Source organism: Canis lupus, chromosome 34 (genome assembly GCF_011100685.1).
Source record: "Canis lupus familiaris isolate Mischka breed German Shepherd chromosome 34, alternate assembly UU_Cfam_GSD_1.0, whole genome shotgun sequence".
In the NCBI taxonomy this organism is placed as follows: Eukaryota; Metazoa; Chordata; class Mammalia; order Carnivora; family Canidae; genus Canis; species Canis lupus.
This window is the reverse complement of record NC_049255.1, coordinates 1079931-1096716: the sequence shown is the minus strand read 5'-3', so window position 1 is coordinate 1096716 and position 16786 is coordinate 1079931. Positions and strand designations below refer to the sequence as shown.

General features: G+C 37.6%; 1 protein-coding gene across 1 annotated transcript in view; it reads right to left on the bottom strand.

Annotated features, from left to right (window-relative positions):
* DNAH5 (dynein axonemal heavy chain 5) overlaps window positions 1-16786 on the bottom strand; it is a 295211-nt gene that overhangs the window by 102764 nt on the left and 175661 nt on the right. Inside the window, exons 44-47 of the mRNA XM_038583304.1 lie at window positions 13842-14018; window positions 13224-13425; window positions 11174-11316; window positions 10416-10550 (exon numbers count right to left, since the gene is read on the bottom strand). Coding sequence (XP_038439232.1) covers window positions 10416-10550; window positions 11174-11316; window positions 13224-13425; window positions 13842-14018 — 657 coding nt within the window. The remainder of the gene's footprint in view (window positions 1-10415; window positions 10551-11173; window positions 11317-13223; window positions 13426-13841; window positions 14019-16786) is intronic.

The following is a 16786-nucleotide window of genomic DNA, read 5'->3' as shown; positions in this document are numbered from 1 at the left end:
GGTGGAGAACCATTTGCCATTCAAATGATCCTCAAAAGAAAGCAGGGGTAGCAATCCTTATATCAGATAAATTAAAGTTTATCCCAAAGACTGTAGTAAGAGATGAAGAGGGACACTATATCATACTTAAAGGATCTATCCAACAAGAGGACCTAACAATCATGAATATTTATGCTCCTAATGTGGGAGCTGCCAAGTATATCAATCAATTAATAACCAAAGTAAATATATACTAGATAATAATACACCAGTAGTAGGAGACTTCAACACGGCGCTTCTGCAAATGACAGATCTTCTAAGCACAACATCTCCAAAGAAACAAGAGTTTTAAATGATACACTGGACCAGATGGATTTCACAGATATTTACAGAACTTTACATCCAAACACAACTGAATACATTCTTCTCAAGTGCACATAGAACTTTCCTCAGAATAGACCACATACTGGTGGTCTCAACTGATACCAAAAGGTTGGGATTGTCCCTTGCATATTTTCAGACCATAATGCTTTGAAACTAGAACTAAATCACAAGAAGAAGTTTGAAGGAACTCAAGCATGTGGAGGTTAAAGAGCATCCTGCTTAAAGATGAAAGGGTCAACCAGGAAATTAGAGAAGAATTAAAAAGATTCATGCAAACTAATGAAAATGAAGATACAACCCTTCAAAATCTTTGGGATACAGCAAAAGCAGTCCTCAGGGGGAAATACATCGCAATACAAGCATCCCTCAAAATTTGGAAAAAACTCAAATACACAAGCTAACCTCACACCTAAAGGAACTGTAGAAAGAACAGCGAATAAAACCTACACCAAGCAGAAGAGAGTTAATAAAGATATGAGCAGAACTCAACGAAATTGAGACCAGAAGAACTGTGGAACAGATCAACAAAACCAGGAGTTGGTTCTTTGAAAGAATTAATAAGAGAGATAAACCATTAGCCAGCCTTATTAAAAGCAAAAGAGAAAAGACTCAAATTAATATAATCATGAATGAAAAAGGAGAGATCACCACCAACACCAGAAAATACAAACGATTTTAAAAACATATTATGAGCAGCTATATGCCAATAAATTAGGCAATCTAGAAAAAATGGACGCATTTCTGGAAAACCACAAACTATCAAAACTGGAACAGGAAGAAATAAAAAACCTGAACAGATCAATTACCAAGGAGGAAACTGAAGCAGTCATCCAAAACCTCCCAAGACACAAAGTCCAGGGCCAATGGCTTCCCGGGGGAATTCTATCAAACGTTTAAAGAAGAACAATACCTATTCTACCAAAGCTGTTCTGAAAGCTAGAAAGAGATGGAGTACTTCCAAACTCGTTCTATGAGGACAGCATCACCTTAATTCCAAAACCAGACAAAGATGCCACCATATAGGAGAATTATAGACCAACATCCTGATGACACAGATGCAAAATTCTCAATAAGATACTAGCCAATAGGATCCAATAATACATTAAGAAGATTATTCACCATGATCAAGTGGGATTTATCCCTGGGATGCAAGGCTGGTTCAACACTCGTAAAACAATCAACGTGATAGATCACATCAACAAGCGAAAAACCAAGAACCATATGATCCTCTCAATAGATGCAGAGAAAGCATTTGACAAAATACAGCATCCATTCCTGATCACAACTCTTCAGAGTGGAGAGAGAGAGAGAACATTCCTCAGCACCTTAAAAGCCATCTATGAAAAGCCCACAGCAAATATCAAACACTGGCAGCCTTTCCCCTAAGATCAGGAACACAACAAGGATGTCCACTCTCACCACTGCTATTCAACATAGTACTGGAAGTCCTAGCCTCAGCAATCAGACAACTAAAAGACATTAAAGGCATTCAAATTGGCAAAGAAGAATTCAAACTCTCCCTCTTCGCTGATGACATGATACTGTATGTAGAAAATTCAAAAGACTCCACCCCAAGATTGCTAGATCTCATACAGCAATTTGGCAGTGTGGCAGGATACAAAATCAATGCCCAGAAGTCAGTGGCATTTCTATACACTAACAATGAGACTGAAGAAAGAGAAATTAAGGAGTCAATCCCGTTTACAATTGCACCCAAAAGCGTAAGATACCTAAGAATAAACCTAACCAAACAGATAAAGGATCTATACCCTAACAACTATAGAACACTTCTGAAAGAAATTGAGGAAGACAGAAAGAGATGGAAAAATAGTCCATGCTCATGGATTGGAAGAATTAATATTGTGAAAATGTCAATGCTACTCAGGGCAATTTACACATTTAATGCAATCCCTATCAAAATACCATGGACTTTCTTCAGAGAGTTAGAACAAATTATTTTAAGATTTGTGTGGAATCAGAAAAGACCCCGAATAGCCAGGGGAATTTTAAAAAAGAAAACCATATCTGGGGGCATCACAATGCCAGATTTCAGGTTGTACTACAAAGCTGTGGTCATCAAGACAGTGTGGTACTGGCACAAAAACAGACACATAGATCAGTGGAACAGAATAGAGAACCCAGAAGTGGACCCTGAACTTATGGTCAACTAATATTCGATAAAGGAGGAAAGACTATCCATTGGAAGAAAGACAGTCTCTTCAATAAATGGTGCTGGGAAAATTGGACATCCACAGCAGAAGAATGAAACTAGACCACTCTCTTGCACCATACACAAAGATAAACTCAAAATGGATGAAAGATCTCAATGTGAGACAAGATTCCATCAAAATCCTAGAGGAGAACACAGGCAACACCCTTTTTGTACACAGTAACTTCTTGCAAGATACATCCATGAAGGCAAAAGAAACAAAAGCAAAAATGAACTATTGGGACTTCATCAAGATAAGAAGCTTTTGCACAGCAAAGGATACAGTCAACAAAACTCAAAGACAACCTACAGAATGGGAGAAGATATTTGCAAATGACGTATCAGATAAAGGGCTAGTTTCCAAGATCTATAAAGAACTTATTAAACTCAATGCCAAAGAAACAAACAATCCAATCATGAAATGGGCAAAAGACATGAACAGAAATCTCACAGAGGAAGACATAGACATGGCCAACATGCACATGAGAAAATGCTCTGCATCACTTGCCATCAGGGAAATACAAATCAAAACCACAATGAGATACCACCTCACACCAGTGAGAATGGGGCAAATTAACAAGGCAGGAAACAACACATGTTGGAGAGGATGCGGAGAAAGAGGAACCCTCTTACACTGTTGGTGGGAATGTGAACTGGTGCAGCTACTCTGGAAAACTGTGTGGAGGTTCCTCTAAGAGTTAAAAATATACCTGCCCTATGACCCAGCAATTGCACTGTTGGGGATTTACCCCAAAGATACAAATGCAATGAAACGCCGGGACACCTGTACCCCGATGTTTATAGCAGCAATGGCCACGATAGCCAAACTGTGGAAGGAGCCTCGGTGTCCAACGAAAGATGAATGGATAAAGAAGATGTGGTTTATGTATACAATGGAATATTACCTAGCTATTAGAAATGACAAATACCCACCATTTGCTTCAACGTGGATGGAACTGGAGGGTATTATGCTGAGTGAAGTAAGTCAGTCGGAGAAGGACAAACATTATATGTTCTCATTCATTTGGGGAATATAAATAATAGTGAAAGGGAATATAAGGAAAGGGAGAAGAAATGTGTGGGAAATATCAGAAAGGGAGACAGAACATAAAGACTGCTAACTCTGGGAAACGAACTAGGGGTGGTAGAAGGGGAGGAGGGCGGGGGGTGGGAGTGAATGGGTGACGGGCACTGGGTGTTATTCTGTAGGTTAGTAAATTGAACACCAATAAAAAATAAATTTGAAAAAAAAAGGTTTCTGTGGAATCAGAAAAGACCCTATATAGCCAGGGAATATTAAAAAAGAAAACCAGATCTGTGGGCATGACAATGCCAGACTTCAGGTTGTACTACAAAGCTGTGGTCATCAAGATAGTGTGGTACTGGCACAAATACAGACACATAGATCAATGGAACAGAATAGAGAATCCAGAAATGGGCCCTCAACTCTATGGTCAACTAATATTCTTCAAAGCAGGAAAGACTATCCACTGGAAAAAAGACAGTCTCTTCAATAAATGGTGCTGGGAAAATTGGACATCCACATGCAGAAGAACCAAACTAGACCAGTCTCTTATACAAAGATAAACTCAAAATGGATGGAAGATCTAAATGTGAGACAAGATTCCATCAAAATCCTAGAGGAGAACACAGGCAAGACCCTTTTTGAATGTGGCCACAGCAACTTCTTGCAAGACACATTTAGGAAGGCAAGGGAAACAAAAGCAAAAATGAACTATTGGGACTTCATCAAGATAAAAAGCTTCTGCACAGGAAAAGAAACAGTCAACAAAACTAAAAGGCAACCTACAGAATGGGAGAAGATATTTGCAAATGACGTATCTGATAAAGGGCTAGTTTCCAAGATCTATAAAGAACTTACTAAACTCAACAGCAAAGAAACAACCAATCCAATCATGAAATGGGCAAAAGACATGAACAGAAATCTCACAGAGGAAGACATAGACATGGCCAACAAGCACATGAGAAAATGCTCTGCATCACTTGCCATCAGGGAAATACAAATCAAAACCACAATGAGATACCACCTCACACCAGTGAGAATGGGGCAAATTAACAAGGCAGGAAACAACACATGTTGGAGAGGATGCGGAGAAAGAGGAACCCTCTTACACTGTTGGTGGGAATGTGAACTGGTGCAGCCACTCTGGAAAACTGTGTGGAGGTTCCTCAAAGAGTAAAAAATAGACCTGCCCTACGACCCAGCAACTGCACTGCTGGGGATTTACCCCAAAGATACAGATGCAGTGAAATGCTGGGACACCTGCACTCCGATGTTCACAGCAGGAATGTCCACGGTGGTCAAACTGTGGAAGGAGCCTCGGTGTCCATCGAAAGATGATGGATAAAGAAGCTGTGGTCTATGTATACAATGGAATATTCCTCAGCCATTGGAAACGCAAATACCCACCATTTGCTTCGACATGGATGGAACTGGAGGGTATTATGCTGAGTTTAGTAAGTCAATCAAAGAAGGACAAACGTTATATGGTCTCATTCATTTGGGGAATATAAAAAATAGTGAAAGGAAATAAAGGGGAAAGAAGAGAAAATGAGTGGGAAACATGAGAGAGGGAGACAGAACATGAGAGACTCCTGACTTTGGGAAATGAACAAGGGGTAGTGTAAAGGGAGGTGGGTGGGGGGATGGGGTGACTGGGTGACAGGCACTGAGGGGGGCACTTGGTGGGATGAGCACTGGGTATTATGCTATATGTTGGCAAATTGAACTCCAATAAAAAAAATATACCAAAAAAAAAAAAACTTTACTCTGAAATTGGAGAATGGTAGTCGGCATGACATCATTGTAAGCATACCACAGGCTCTAGAAAAGATTCTGACCTTCTTGTCTACCTATCTCACACCCACTTCACATATCAACCCCACTTGTGACAGTGGAATTTTAAGAAATAAAAACTATAAGGGTAGAAATCCAGACAGATGTAGGAATGAAATTATGGAAAGCTGCCCTCATACATTCTAAGGTAGGAGCCCCAAAATTAGAGATAACCTATTTTCTGAGTTAATAGATAATTTAGTCTCTGTAATTCCTAAAAAATATAATATTAACATAATATACATATGGAATTTCCTCAAGTAATGTCAACTCTTTCATTACATTGATTTCTGTACCCCCTAAAGGAACTACTCCCTTCCTCCTCTGGCCCCTACAACACTTAAATTACACCATAACTAGCATTTATCATATCAGTTATACTTGGTTATGTACATGTCTTTTTCCCCAACCAGAGGAAGGAACACTGCATTGAAGGGACATTGACAAGGTCATGTACAGTTGAGGATGTTGTGCACTGCCCAACTTTGGGATTTACCATTCACACAACTATCTCTGTGAATAGAACATATCAAAAATCTCCATAACCTGCATAGTCACAAGTGGAGTGGGAATATATACAAAGATATAGATAAGATATATATTATACATATGTATGTGTGCATATACAGAAAATAGTATTATCCATAAATAATAGAAAGCACTTGATGAGGTTAACACATAATAAAAATAAAAAATATTATCTCTATATATCAGCATTTAAGTCATTTTCACACATATTACATCCAATTACATTGAAATATAAAATATGCTTAATTTTAGGCTTCTATATATCTGCTATGCAGCTAAAAGATAAAAATGGAGAGCCTATGTTCTTTATTAAGACATCTACTGCCTAAGTAAGATCTTCCCCTTATATTATAAGCCACTAAAACCCAATGAAAAAGTCTTACATCATTAGTAAAGTTTAAAACGCTCAACAGCATGTTGTTTAAAAAGTAGAATATCTAAAACAGCATAAAAATACAATAACATGTAAGTAGAAGCTAAAAATAAAACAAGTGCTCTAAGTGATAAATCAGTCAATTGAATATCAATGTGGTTAAAGAAAATCTATTGGAAGGAAGCACATGGGTGAACTGGAAAAGCACAGTAGAACATATGGGAATCTGGTTTCTCATTAGGTTCTGGTACCAACTAATTGTGTGAACACAAATAAGGATTTCAATCTCCCTCCACCTAAGTACATTAATAATAACAGTAAAATCTGACACTTTTAGAGAACTTTACCATGGAAAAATACTTTCACATATAACCTCTTATGATTCTTCTCTGGAAACTAGTCTTCATACTATGCTCTGAGGAGTAAAAACAATTTTGTTCAATCATAGGGCCCCCTAAAGGAAGCAAGGATAAAGTTGGGAAGGATTTCAGGAGCCCAGCTCCAATGCCACGAAAGCAAATCTATAGTTACCCGATAGTTTAGTCTTCTGCCTAAGATTTCATTTGGGAAAGTGGTTCTGAGTCTAAGAAAAAATGTAGAATTTCTTTCTAGGCTCTATGATTCTCAATTTAAAAAAAAAAATCTATTGCTATGCAACCATTTGTAAGATGGTTATATTCAAAACACTTTACAATTATTTTTAGATAAATCTTTACAGAAGTAAAGAAACTTTCTTCTTACCTTTCAATATTGTTTATATTTTTAAAGACATGTACAGATTACTTTCAAAACTAGGGGAAAAAACCTTAAAATAATATTTGTTATGGTAAAAAATTGAGATCTCTTTCTTAAAAGACCAACTGAATTCCCTTAGCCAAGTAAATAAGATGACCATACAATTTTTGCCCAAACTACACACTTTTGATAGTGACAGGGATGCCATTATTTATTAGTCCAAGACAATGGAAGTAAGCTAGACTCTCCCAAACAAAGAGGGACATACTACAGTCAGTCGTCCTATTGACCAAAAAAAAAAAAAAAAAAGAAGTGAATGTGGCCCCTATGGGGAAAACAAAAGAAATCCAAATGAAAACAACTGTCAAAAAACAGACGTGTACCCTCAACCAGACTATGTGCCATCATGGTACCACAGAAGGGATGCACAGTATCAGTCTTTTCATCTACAATTTCAGTTTCATTTGGATCCAGATAAGTGGGAAATCTCAAGACAAACATTCATCTCCATCAGAACTTACTTCAGCATGAATGGCTGAGAATTACAGTGAGAAAGTTAATCCCAGCAGTTTGGCTAACTGAAAGCTTTCTGAAATTAATGAGTCTAGCTTAATAGAAAGCTTGGGTACTCAGCAGTCCAAACAGGCACTAAACAGCGTACATGATCCTATGATGCTTCTGAGCAGAAAAAACAGTGAGGTGGTGGTGCTACCCTGACACCAGCATAGGAGGGCACTGGGTTAATGTAGTTGTGAATCAGATAATGGGATCCTAAAGAATACAGATATTTGTGTTTTGAAAGTCTGCCTTATTATCCTAATTATTATATTTCAATGTGGTATGACTTCTAGAAATTTACTATATAGCTTATAAATTTTTATTTCAACAAATAAGTTGCTTTCTATATAAAATACACCTTTTTCCAGGAAATTAATAACTGCCTCATGTTAAAAAGACATAGCCTCCAGATCTTTACTACCTTAAAGGACTAAACAACACAACAAATTACTAATAAAAATACAGTGACAAGGTGTTGTTATATACTAAATAATTTGGCTAGCCTTTGTCCCTGGTTTCCAGGAGGGAGCCTTTAAACACTGGAATTTCCTGAGTTATTGAATTTTATTTGTTATTCATTGTGGGTCCCTCAGACTACCTTGCCAGAAAGACCAACTATGTGATCTGAGGGTCAGGAGATTTAAACCACTTGGTATCAACTGACTTTTTAGGAGGGGAGGGTGGTCGGGGATTGAGTTCAATCACATGGCCCACAATTCAATCAAGCATGCCTCTGTAATGAAACCCAGTGAAAACTCTGGATATTATAGTTCAGATGAGCTTCCTGGTTGAGGATATACACTGACGTGCCTGGAGGATAATGCATTCTGAGGACAGAATATTTATAGTTGGGACCCTCCCAACCATTGCCTTAATGTAACACTTTTTTTGAGTGACCCAGATTCCTATCTTTTATAATGAAACCATAATCATTAGCATAGCACTTTCCTAAATTCTGAGAGTCATTTTGGTGAATTATGGAAACAGAGAGTGTCACAGAAACTGCTGAATTTCTAGCCAGTTCTTCAGAAGTGCTGGTGGCCTAGAAACTCAGGCACATGGCTGATATCTGAAGTGAAGGAAGTCTTGTGGGGGGGACCAAGCCCTTTACCTATGAAGTCTTTAGTACATCTGGGTAGAACTGCCAGAATTGCATTACAACCCTAAAGATTTAATCCAGTCTCAAGAAATGTGAATAGCTAGATAATCACCCAACATAATGGGGGGAAAAATCATACTTTAATTTGAGGTTTTAAAACCTGCATTTTTATTTTATTTATTATTTTTTTAACAAAGTAAAATTATAACTTTTAAGATGTTCTCCTCAAGTAAAACTAACAAAAGTTCTTTAAAGTGAAACAATATCAAGGGAATGTACCTAATGTTAGTAACAAAAGAATGTGTATAATGTTAGCATCTTTCCAGCCTAAGATAATTTAGTGTGCTATTCCCCAAACACAAAAATACCACAGCTGAGTCTCTGCAATTTGAGGTTGACCTTCCATTCAGACCCTCCCTCCCATCACCACACTGTAAACGCCATTCATTTGATAGCTAGCCAGTATTGGAAATTCCATCTCTAATAGAGGAGCCTTATATAGTTGACAGTCTTATTTAGAAACTTTATCAATGGTCTTAGTTTATTGGCACTCTGCAGTCACCAATTATATTAAGTGATAAAAAGTCATGATTTAGCCAAGCTGTCAACAATTTTCATTGCTCTTTGATATTTTAATTTCAATAGCTAAAGAACAACAAAGTTAATCAAGAACAAAGTTCTTTGGGTTGGAATTCTGCTAAAAAAAATCCTCCTTCCATTTTCAGTTTATGAAATGTGTCCTTTTTATTAATGTGTTAATGTTCTAGCAGACAAGAGAGGTCATTTGAAAACAACTGAACATGAATTAACACACAGGATTCCCTCCCCAGTGTCAATAGGGTTTTAAGCAACTTAAAAACAAGAGCAACCAACCAGTCTACCACTGCAAACCCAGGTCATTCCTAGTATTTCCACTGACAAACGCAAAGCAAATTTGAGGGATTTTTTTTAATATACCTCAATGAGATAATAGGATAAAATCTTCAACGGGCTAACCTAACCCTAAGATTTATTCCTGCAATTGCTAATGGGAGCCATTGTGGAATGTTAAGTCAAGGAACAACAAGATAAACTGGCAATATCCAAAAAATGGAGATTGGAAGAGGAATGAAGGCAAGGTCGGAAGAGAATTAGACTTGGACCAGTTGGGGCTCTTTCCAGGATAATAACCTGGTGTGGATCATGAGGACAAGAATTATGTAGAGGTGGACAGGGAGAACAAAAACGAAGAAGGGGATGTGAAAAGTATTTCTTTAGCAACATTAACAGCCCTTGATTCAAGAGAAACCCATTGAAGATGACCAGCCTGTCTATTCTAAAGCTTAGAATAGTGAAATGCCCACAGGAATACAGGTAGTAGGGAGAGAAAGGCGGTTTGGATAGAGGAATAAATAATACTCCTTTAAATTTGGGATTTTACATGATCACAAGCTTTGCTAGATATTTTAAACAGTACTGAGGCTTTTAACACCCTATATAAGCTTTTTATTTCTCCACAATTTAAGATTATACAGTATAATTTAACTAGGGAGAGATTCTACTACAGGTGAATAATGGAAGGTGTATGTAGGGATTTATCATGGCTGGCAAGGTACAGATGAAGTCTATGGGCACGCGCAGAAAAATGAAGAGAGCTGAGCCGCCAACATTGATCACAAACTTGACTTAATGAGCGAAACCAAAGAGCCAGTACCTGAAACATCAGTGGGGTGGTGGCAGAAGAAAAATTCAGACTCTTGATCATGTGACTTTCAGAATTGTACTTTGACATAAACCCTTTGATAATGACTGTCTTGGCTGTTCCTTGTTCTCCAATTAACAGCACAGCCTAAAATAGAAGATGAGAAACAAATCCAAGGAATGCAATAATATGATTATCAGCTAAATTGTGTGCCTCTCCCCGCCAACGCCAACAAAAATTCACATGTTGAAGCCCCAACCCCTAGTACCTCAGAATGTGATTGTATTTGCAGACAGGATCTTTAAAGAGATGATGAGGTTAAAATGAGGCCATTTGGGTGGGCCACCTGCAAGCCAATGATAGAGGCCACAGAAGGAACTAAGCCAGGACTTTAATCTTGGACTCTAAGCCTCCAGAACTGGGGGGGAAAGAAATGTCTGTTATCTAAGCCAGTCACTCTGTGGTGATTTATTATGGCAGCCCCAGCAAACTAACACAATCATCAGAAGGGAAGGATTCTCTTTGAAAAAACAAGTCAAAATTCACTTTCTCTCCACTAACGGGAAAGAAATAATTACTTGATTATGAATCTGGAATATTCAACTCTGACACTGTTACTGTAATAATAAAAAGAAGTATACTAATGTGGGTGATACTTTCATTTGTTCTAAACAGCAACCCAAGACATTCTAGGATAAACACAAGGTACCTTGTGTGTTCAAGTGACATTTTAAAATATGTTACTGTTAATGCAAGTCAAAGAGCCACACCTTGCTCTGTTTAGCGATGGTTTTAATTAGAAAGTCAGTCCTCACGTTCTCAACATTTGGCACCAGGATGGAGCTGTATTCTGGGGTGACGTCAGATGGATACACATACTCCTCAATACATGTGTTCCAGTGTGTCCATTTACCTGAGGTGAACAGAACACATTTACATCTTCATATGCCTATGAATAATCTAATTCCTAACTAGAACAAGCAGATGCTCTTGACATCTCATGAAGGCCTCCTTCAAAAACTCCCCATAAAATGCAGACCAGTAGACCCATAGATGCAAGTAGTATTTAATTATGTGTTAGCTGAGTCAAAATTTCCCAAGGAGCAACTGCAAAGTGATATTACTAGTAAATATTAAGAAGTATCTTGAAATTTTCTTTTTAAATATGTCAGTTTTCAATAATGTCTGTGTAAAAATTAAGAATACAGTAATACAGAGGAAGACATAGACATAGCCAACATGCACATGAGAAAATGCTCCGCATCACTTGCCATCAGGGAAATACAAATCAAAACCACGATGAGATCCCACCTCACACCAGTGAGAATGGGGAAAATTAACAAGGCAGGAAACCACAAATGTTGGAGAGGATGCGGAGAAAGGGGAACCCTCTTACACTGCTGGTGGGAATGTGAACTGGTGCAGCCACTCTGGAATACTGTGTGGAGGTTCCTCAAAGAGTTCAAAATAGATCTGCCCTACGACCCAGCAATTGCACTGCTGGGGATTTACCCCAAAGATACAGATGCAATGAAATGCCGGGACACCTGCACCCCGATGTTTCTAGCAGCAATGTCCACAATAGCCAAACTGTGGAAGGAGCCTCGGTGTCCATCGAAAGATGAATGGATAAAGAAGATGTGGTCTATGTATACAATGGAATATTCCTCAGCCATTAGAAACGACAAATACCCACCATTTGCTTCAACGTGGATGGAACTGGAGGGTATTATGCTGAGTGAAATAAGTCAATCGGAGAAGGGACAAACAGTGTATGTTCTTCTCATTCATTTGGGGAATATAAATAATAGTGAAAGGGAATAGAAGGGAAGGGAGAAGAAATGTGTGGGAAATATCAAAAAAGGAGACAGAACATGGAAGACTCCTAACTCTGGGAAACGAACTAGGGGTGGTGGAAGGGGAGGTGGGTGGAGGGTGGGGGTGACTGGGTGGCGGGCACTGAAGGGGGGCACTTGATGGGATGAGCACTGGGGGTTATTCTGTATGTTGGTAAATTGAACACCAATAAAAATTATTTTATTAAAAAAAAAAAGAATACAGTGATAGTATCTAACTAAAACCATTTAAAATATCTAATCTCACAGCTTTTCATTACACACTTCCCTGATTATAAACCAAAAATAAAAGATATATAAATATTGTGTGTATATATATATATGTATATATATGCTTTGTATGTATGTACAACTAAATAAGTTGAGGTATATATAGCTAGATATAAGTGTATAGATAAAATATTTGGTAAAAATATACTTCACACTTTGTAATTTTTATGTAAATTGCTGATTATATTATATAAATGACTGAAACAGATCTATTTGGAGATTTTTCTCTAATCTTTTTAAGATTGATTTATCTATTTTAGAAAGAGAGCATGAGTGGGGGGGTGGTCCAGGAAGAGAGAGAGGGAGAGAGAAGCCTCAAGTAGACTTTCCACTAAGCGTGGAGGCCAATTCAGGGCTCTGTCACAGGACCCCGAGATCATGACTTGAGCTAAAATCAAGAGTCAGACACTAAACCAACTGAGCCGCCCAGGGCACCCTCCAGTTTGTTTTTAATTCATTAAAAGTTCAGTAAACAATATACCTAACAAGGGGAAGAAGATATGCATTCAGATCACAAATGAAATAAAATTTCAAAAAAGAAACAATTAGGTTTCTTCACACATGAAAATGTCCATTTTAATTTTAGAGCCAAGTGTTTTAACTACCATTCAGAAAAATAAAATTTATTTAAATATTAGCCAGTGAAAAAAACTGTTCCCATCTGTTGTGTATGGATGGCAGCAAGGATCCTCACCAGTGGATGTGACATAATAGTCAAACATGGTGTCCTCGGGCCCCTCTAGAGGCGGCAAATCCAAGGTCAGTGCTTGCTGAGCACGTAGCCACTGGTCCACCCAACGCCGGCCCTCCAGTTCCAGCAGGGCACCGATGCTCCACATCAGGGAGAAGATGTACAGTCTCCCCAGGTGCTCTGCTGTGACCTCCACACCTTGCTCCTAGCACAAAAGAAACTTTTTGTCTTAATACTGGATTCTCGAACTGACATTTTACTTTGAGGTTTCAATGAAAATAACAAAGATGTAAAAGGGACAATACTTTTCCCCAAGACAAGAACAAGGGAAAAATGAAAGAAACTGGGAACAAATACAGTATTGATCTCGAGAAATATCAGGCAGGTCTCCAAAATAAATCTGGATGCTTATTGGATGACTGTGAACTTACCACTAAATTACAAACCCAAGGCTTACCTGGTGAAAAAGGAATGAAAAAAAAATGCAAAAGATGCAGGTGCACATTTGAAAAATCCTCCCTCCACCCACAGGTCTAACAAAACCAATTTCAAATATTGTACTTTCTGCCCAACATAGCTCTGTTAAGAGAGAAACTTCTAGAAAGTTGTTGAGCAATTTACCTTTGGAGGGATCAGCCCTTGAAGCATGTTAATGCTCTGCATGATTACAAAAGCCTCAAGCATCTCCATCTTGTATTCTAAGTTCTGGATACTGAAGCGATACAGATCGGGAAAAGACTTGCTGTAGAGCTGACGAAGAATTTCAGCTTCTTGAGGCGAGCGTTTCTTAAGGAAACCCTGTTCATTTACAGATTAATCCATTAATAAATTTATTGGCACACCAGGAGAATGGCCATTTTTGAACAAATTTTTTTTAATATTTTTAATGATAATACTGCACATAGGATTGCCAGGCCTTGCCAATGAAAGCTAATGCTTTCATACATTAATTCATATAATGCTCAAAATAACACTGTGAAGTAGAAGTTATTATTATCCACCTTTATAGATGGAAAACCAAGGTCCAAATCGTTGAAGTAATATATCCAGGATCCTACAGCTGGTGGGTGCCAAGGCCAGAATTCAAACCCACACATTCTGTTACCACCCTACACATGTGCTCAGGTCTTGAAGTTAATATAAAGAAAAAGTCTTTGGCTGTTAATTAAAATATACTAGAGCTACCCTACAATCAAGCAATTGCACTACTAGGTTTTTACCCCAAAGATACAAATGTAGTGATCTGAAGGGGCACTGGCCCCGCAATGTTTATGGCAGCAACATCCACAACAGCCAAACTATGGAAAGAGCCCAGATGTCTATCAACAGATGAATGGATAAAGAAGATGTGGTATATAAACAACAGGATACTTACTCAGCCATCAAAAAAAAAAAAAAAAAAAAGATATCTTGCCATTTGCAACGTTGTGATTGGAATTAGAGGATATTATGCTAAGCAAAATAACTCAATCAGAGAAAGACAACTATCATGATCTCATTCATATGTGGAGTTTAAGAAACAAAACAGGATCATAGAGGAAGCAGGAAAAAAATAAAACAAAACAAAATTGAGAGGGGAAAAAAACCATAAAAGGCTCTTTTTAAAAAAAAGATTTATTTATTAGTTCATGAGAGACAGAGAGAGAGGCAGAGGCAGGCTCCATGCAGGGAGCCTGAAGCGGGACTCAATCCCAGACCCCGAGATCATGCCCTGAGCCAAAGGCAGACGCTCAACATCTGAGCCACCCAGGCATCCCTATAAAAGACTCGTAATCATAGGAAACAAACTGAGAGTCACTGGAGGGGATGTGGGTGGGGGGATGGGGTAACGGGGTGATGAGCATTAAGGAGGGCACATGATGTAATGAGCACCAGGTGTTATATAAGACTGATGAATCACTGAACTCTACTTCTGAAACCAATAATACGTTATATGTTAATTGAGTCTAAATAAAATAAAAATTAATTAATTAAAACACCTAAGGAAATAAATAAATAAAACATACTAGAAGGAAATGAGGAGGCATATATAGAGAAATAACTTAGGAAAGCAAAATAAAAGATGAACAATGGAAACCCATACCCACATTGTTTTAAATGGGAAACAAAGATTTTCAAGTTAACTGTTTCCTTTTACTTCTTCTAATTTAATTAACAACCAGTGAAGAAAAATATCAAAGAATGTTCCAGAAAATGGAAAATTTAGTCATTTGGGGAACTCACTATTAGAAAAAGGCATGTGATCTCTAACAAAATACCACGTAACACACAATATACTCCAAAGCTGAAGCAAGTTCCCTTGGCCTCAAGAGGTCAGCTCATTCTTAGACTGAACAGAAGCAATAAAATGTTGATTCCAAATTATTCATCAATTCCTGAATTTACCAGGCTGCCATAGCAATAAAAACAGAACATAGCACTTCCGAGTTGATGGAACCAAAAAGAACGTCATACACAGGGCCAAGTCATCAGCTTGGCTCCTAGGAGCTGATAGTTTCCCATGAATCCAGCTTTTCCACCCATCTGTTCTAATAACTCCCGAGAGCTTCCTTGCACTGCTCTAAATACTTCCAGTCTGATTCTTTGTGAGTCTTGCTTCTTGCTAACCATTCATAAGAAGAAACTGCATTATTTAAAAGCATATTTAAAAATTAGGTAGGAGGTGCCTGGGTGGCTTAGTCAGTGGAGTGTCTGACCATTATCTCAGCTCAGGTCTTGATCTCAGGGACATGAGTTCAAGCCCTGTATTGGGCTCCACGGTGGGTATGGAGCCTACTTAAAAATAAAAAAAAATAATAAAATAAAATAAAAATTAAAAAATTAAAAAAACCTTAGTAGTAAGTATAGCATTAATGTAAGAACCTTATTCAGTCTCAACAGAGAACATAATAGAAGCTTCTTTCACAAAGAGTAAAGTTTAAATAATCATTAGCTAGTCACGTAAAAGTATTTTTAAAAAGCCTTTGTGAATGTGAAGTATTTGAGGAAAATCACATAAATACTTTTTTACTTGGAGCTTGTCACTGATTCTGTGATTAACAAATCTGAATCTATTGTGATGCTTTTAAAAACAAAAACCAACTCCTGAACCACACCCTACCCAGAGATTCTACTTTGGTAGGATTGGGGTATGACCCAATCATCTGTATTTTAAAGAACTATCATTGATGATTATTACACAGCCGGAGTTCAGTCCCCTTGCTCTGTATTCTCCTTAATGGATGGATAATTTGATTATGAAATCTGAAATCTTTAGAAGCATGTTTAGTGACATATCCAATTATATGTAAGTATAATTTTGCTATATAATCCCCTCTTTTTTCATATGTTCACACTTTACCAAACCTAAACCCTTTTGCAACCCAGATTTCTGTAAGTTCTGAGAAGATATTATTAAAAGTTAGGATATATTTTCATAGACAAAAAGAAGCACAAAAACTTAATGATAATATAAACATCTACTTAATTTAAATTATGATTTTATAAGTTTTCAATCAAAATCATCTCCAAAAAAATTATGTAGATAAAATAATAAATTTGTTCAACTATACCAAAAAAGATTTCAC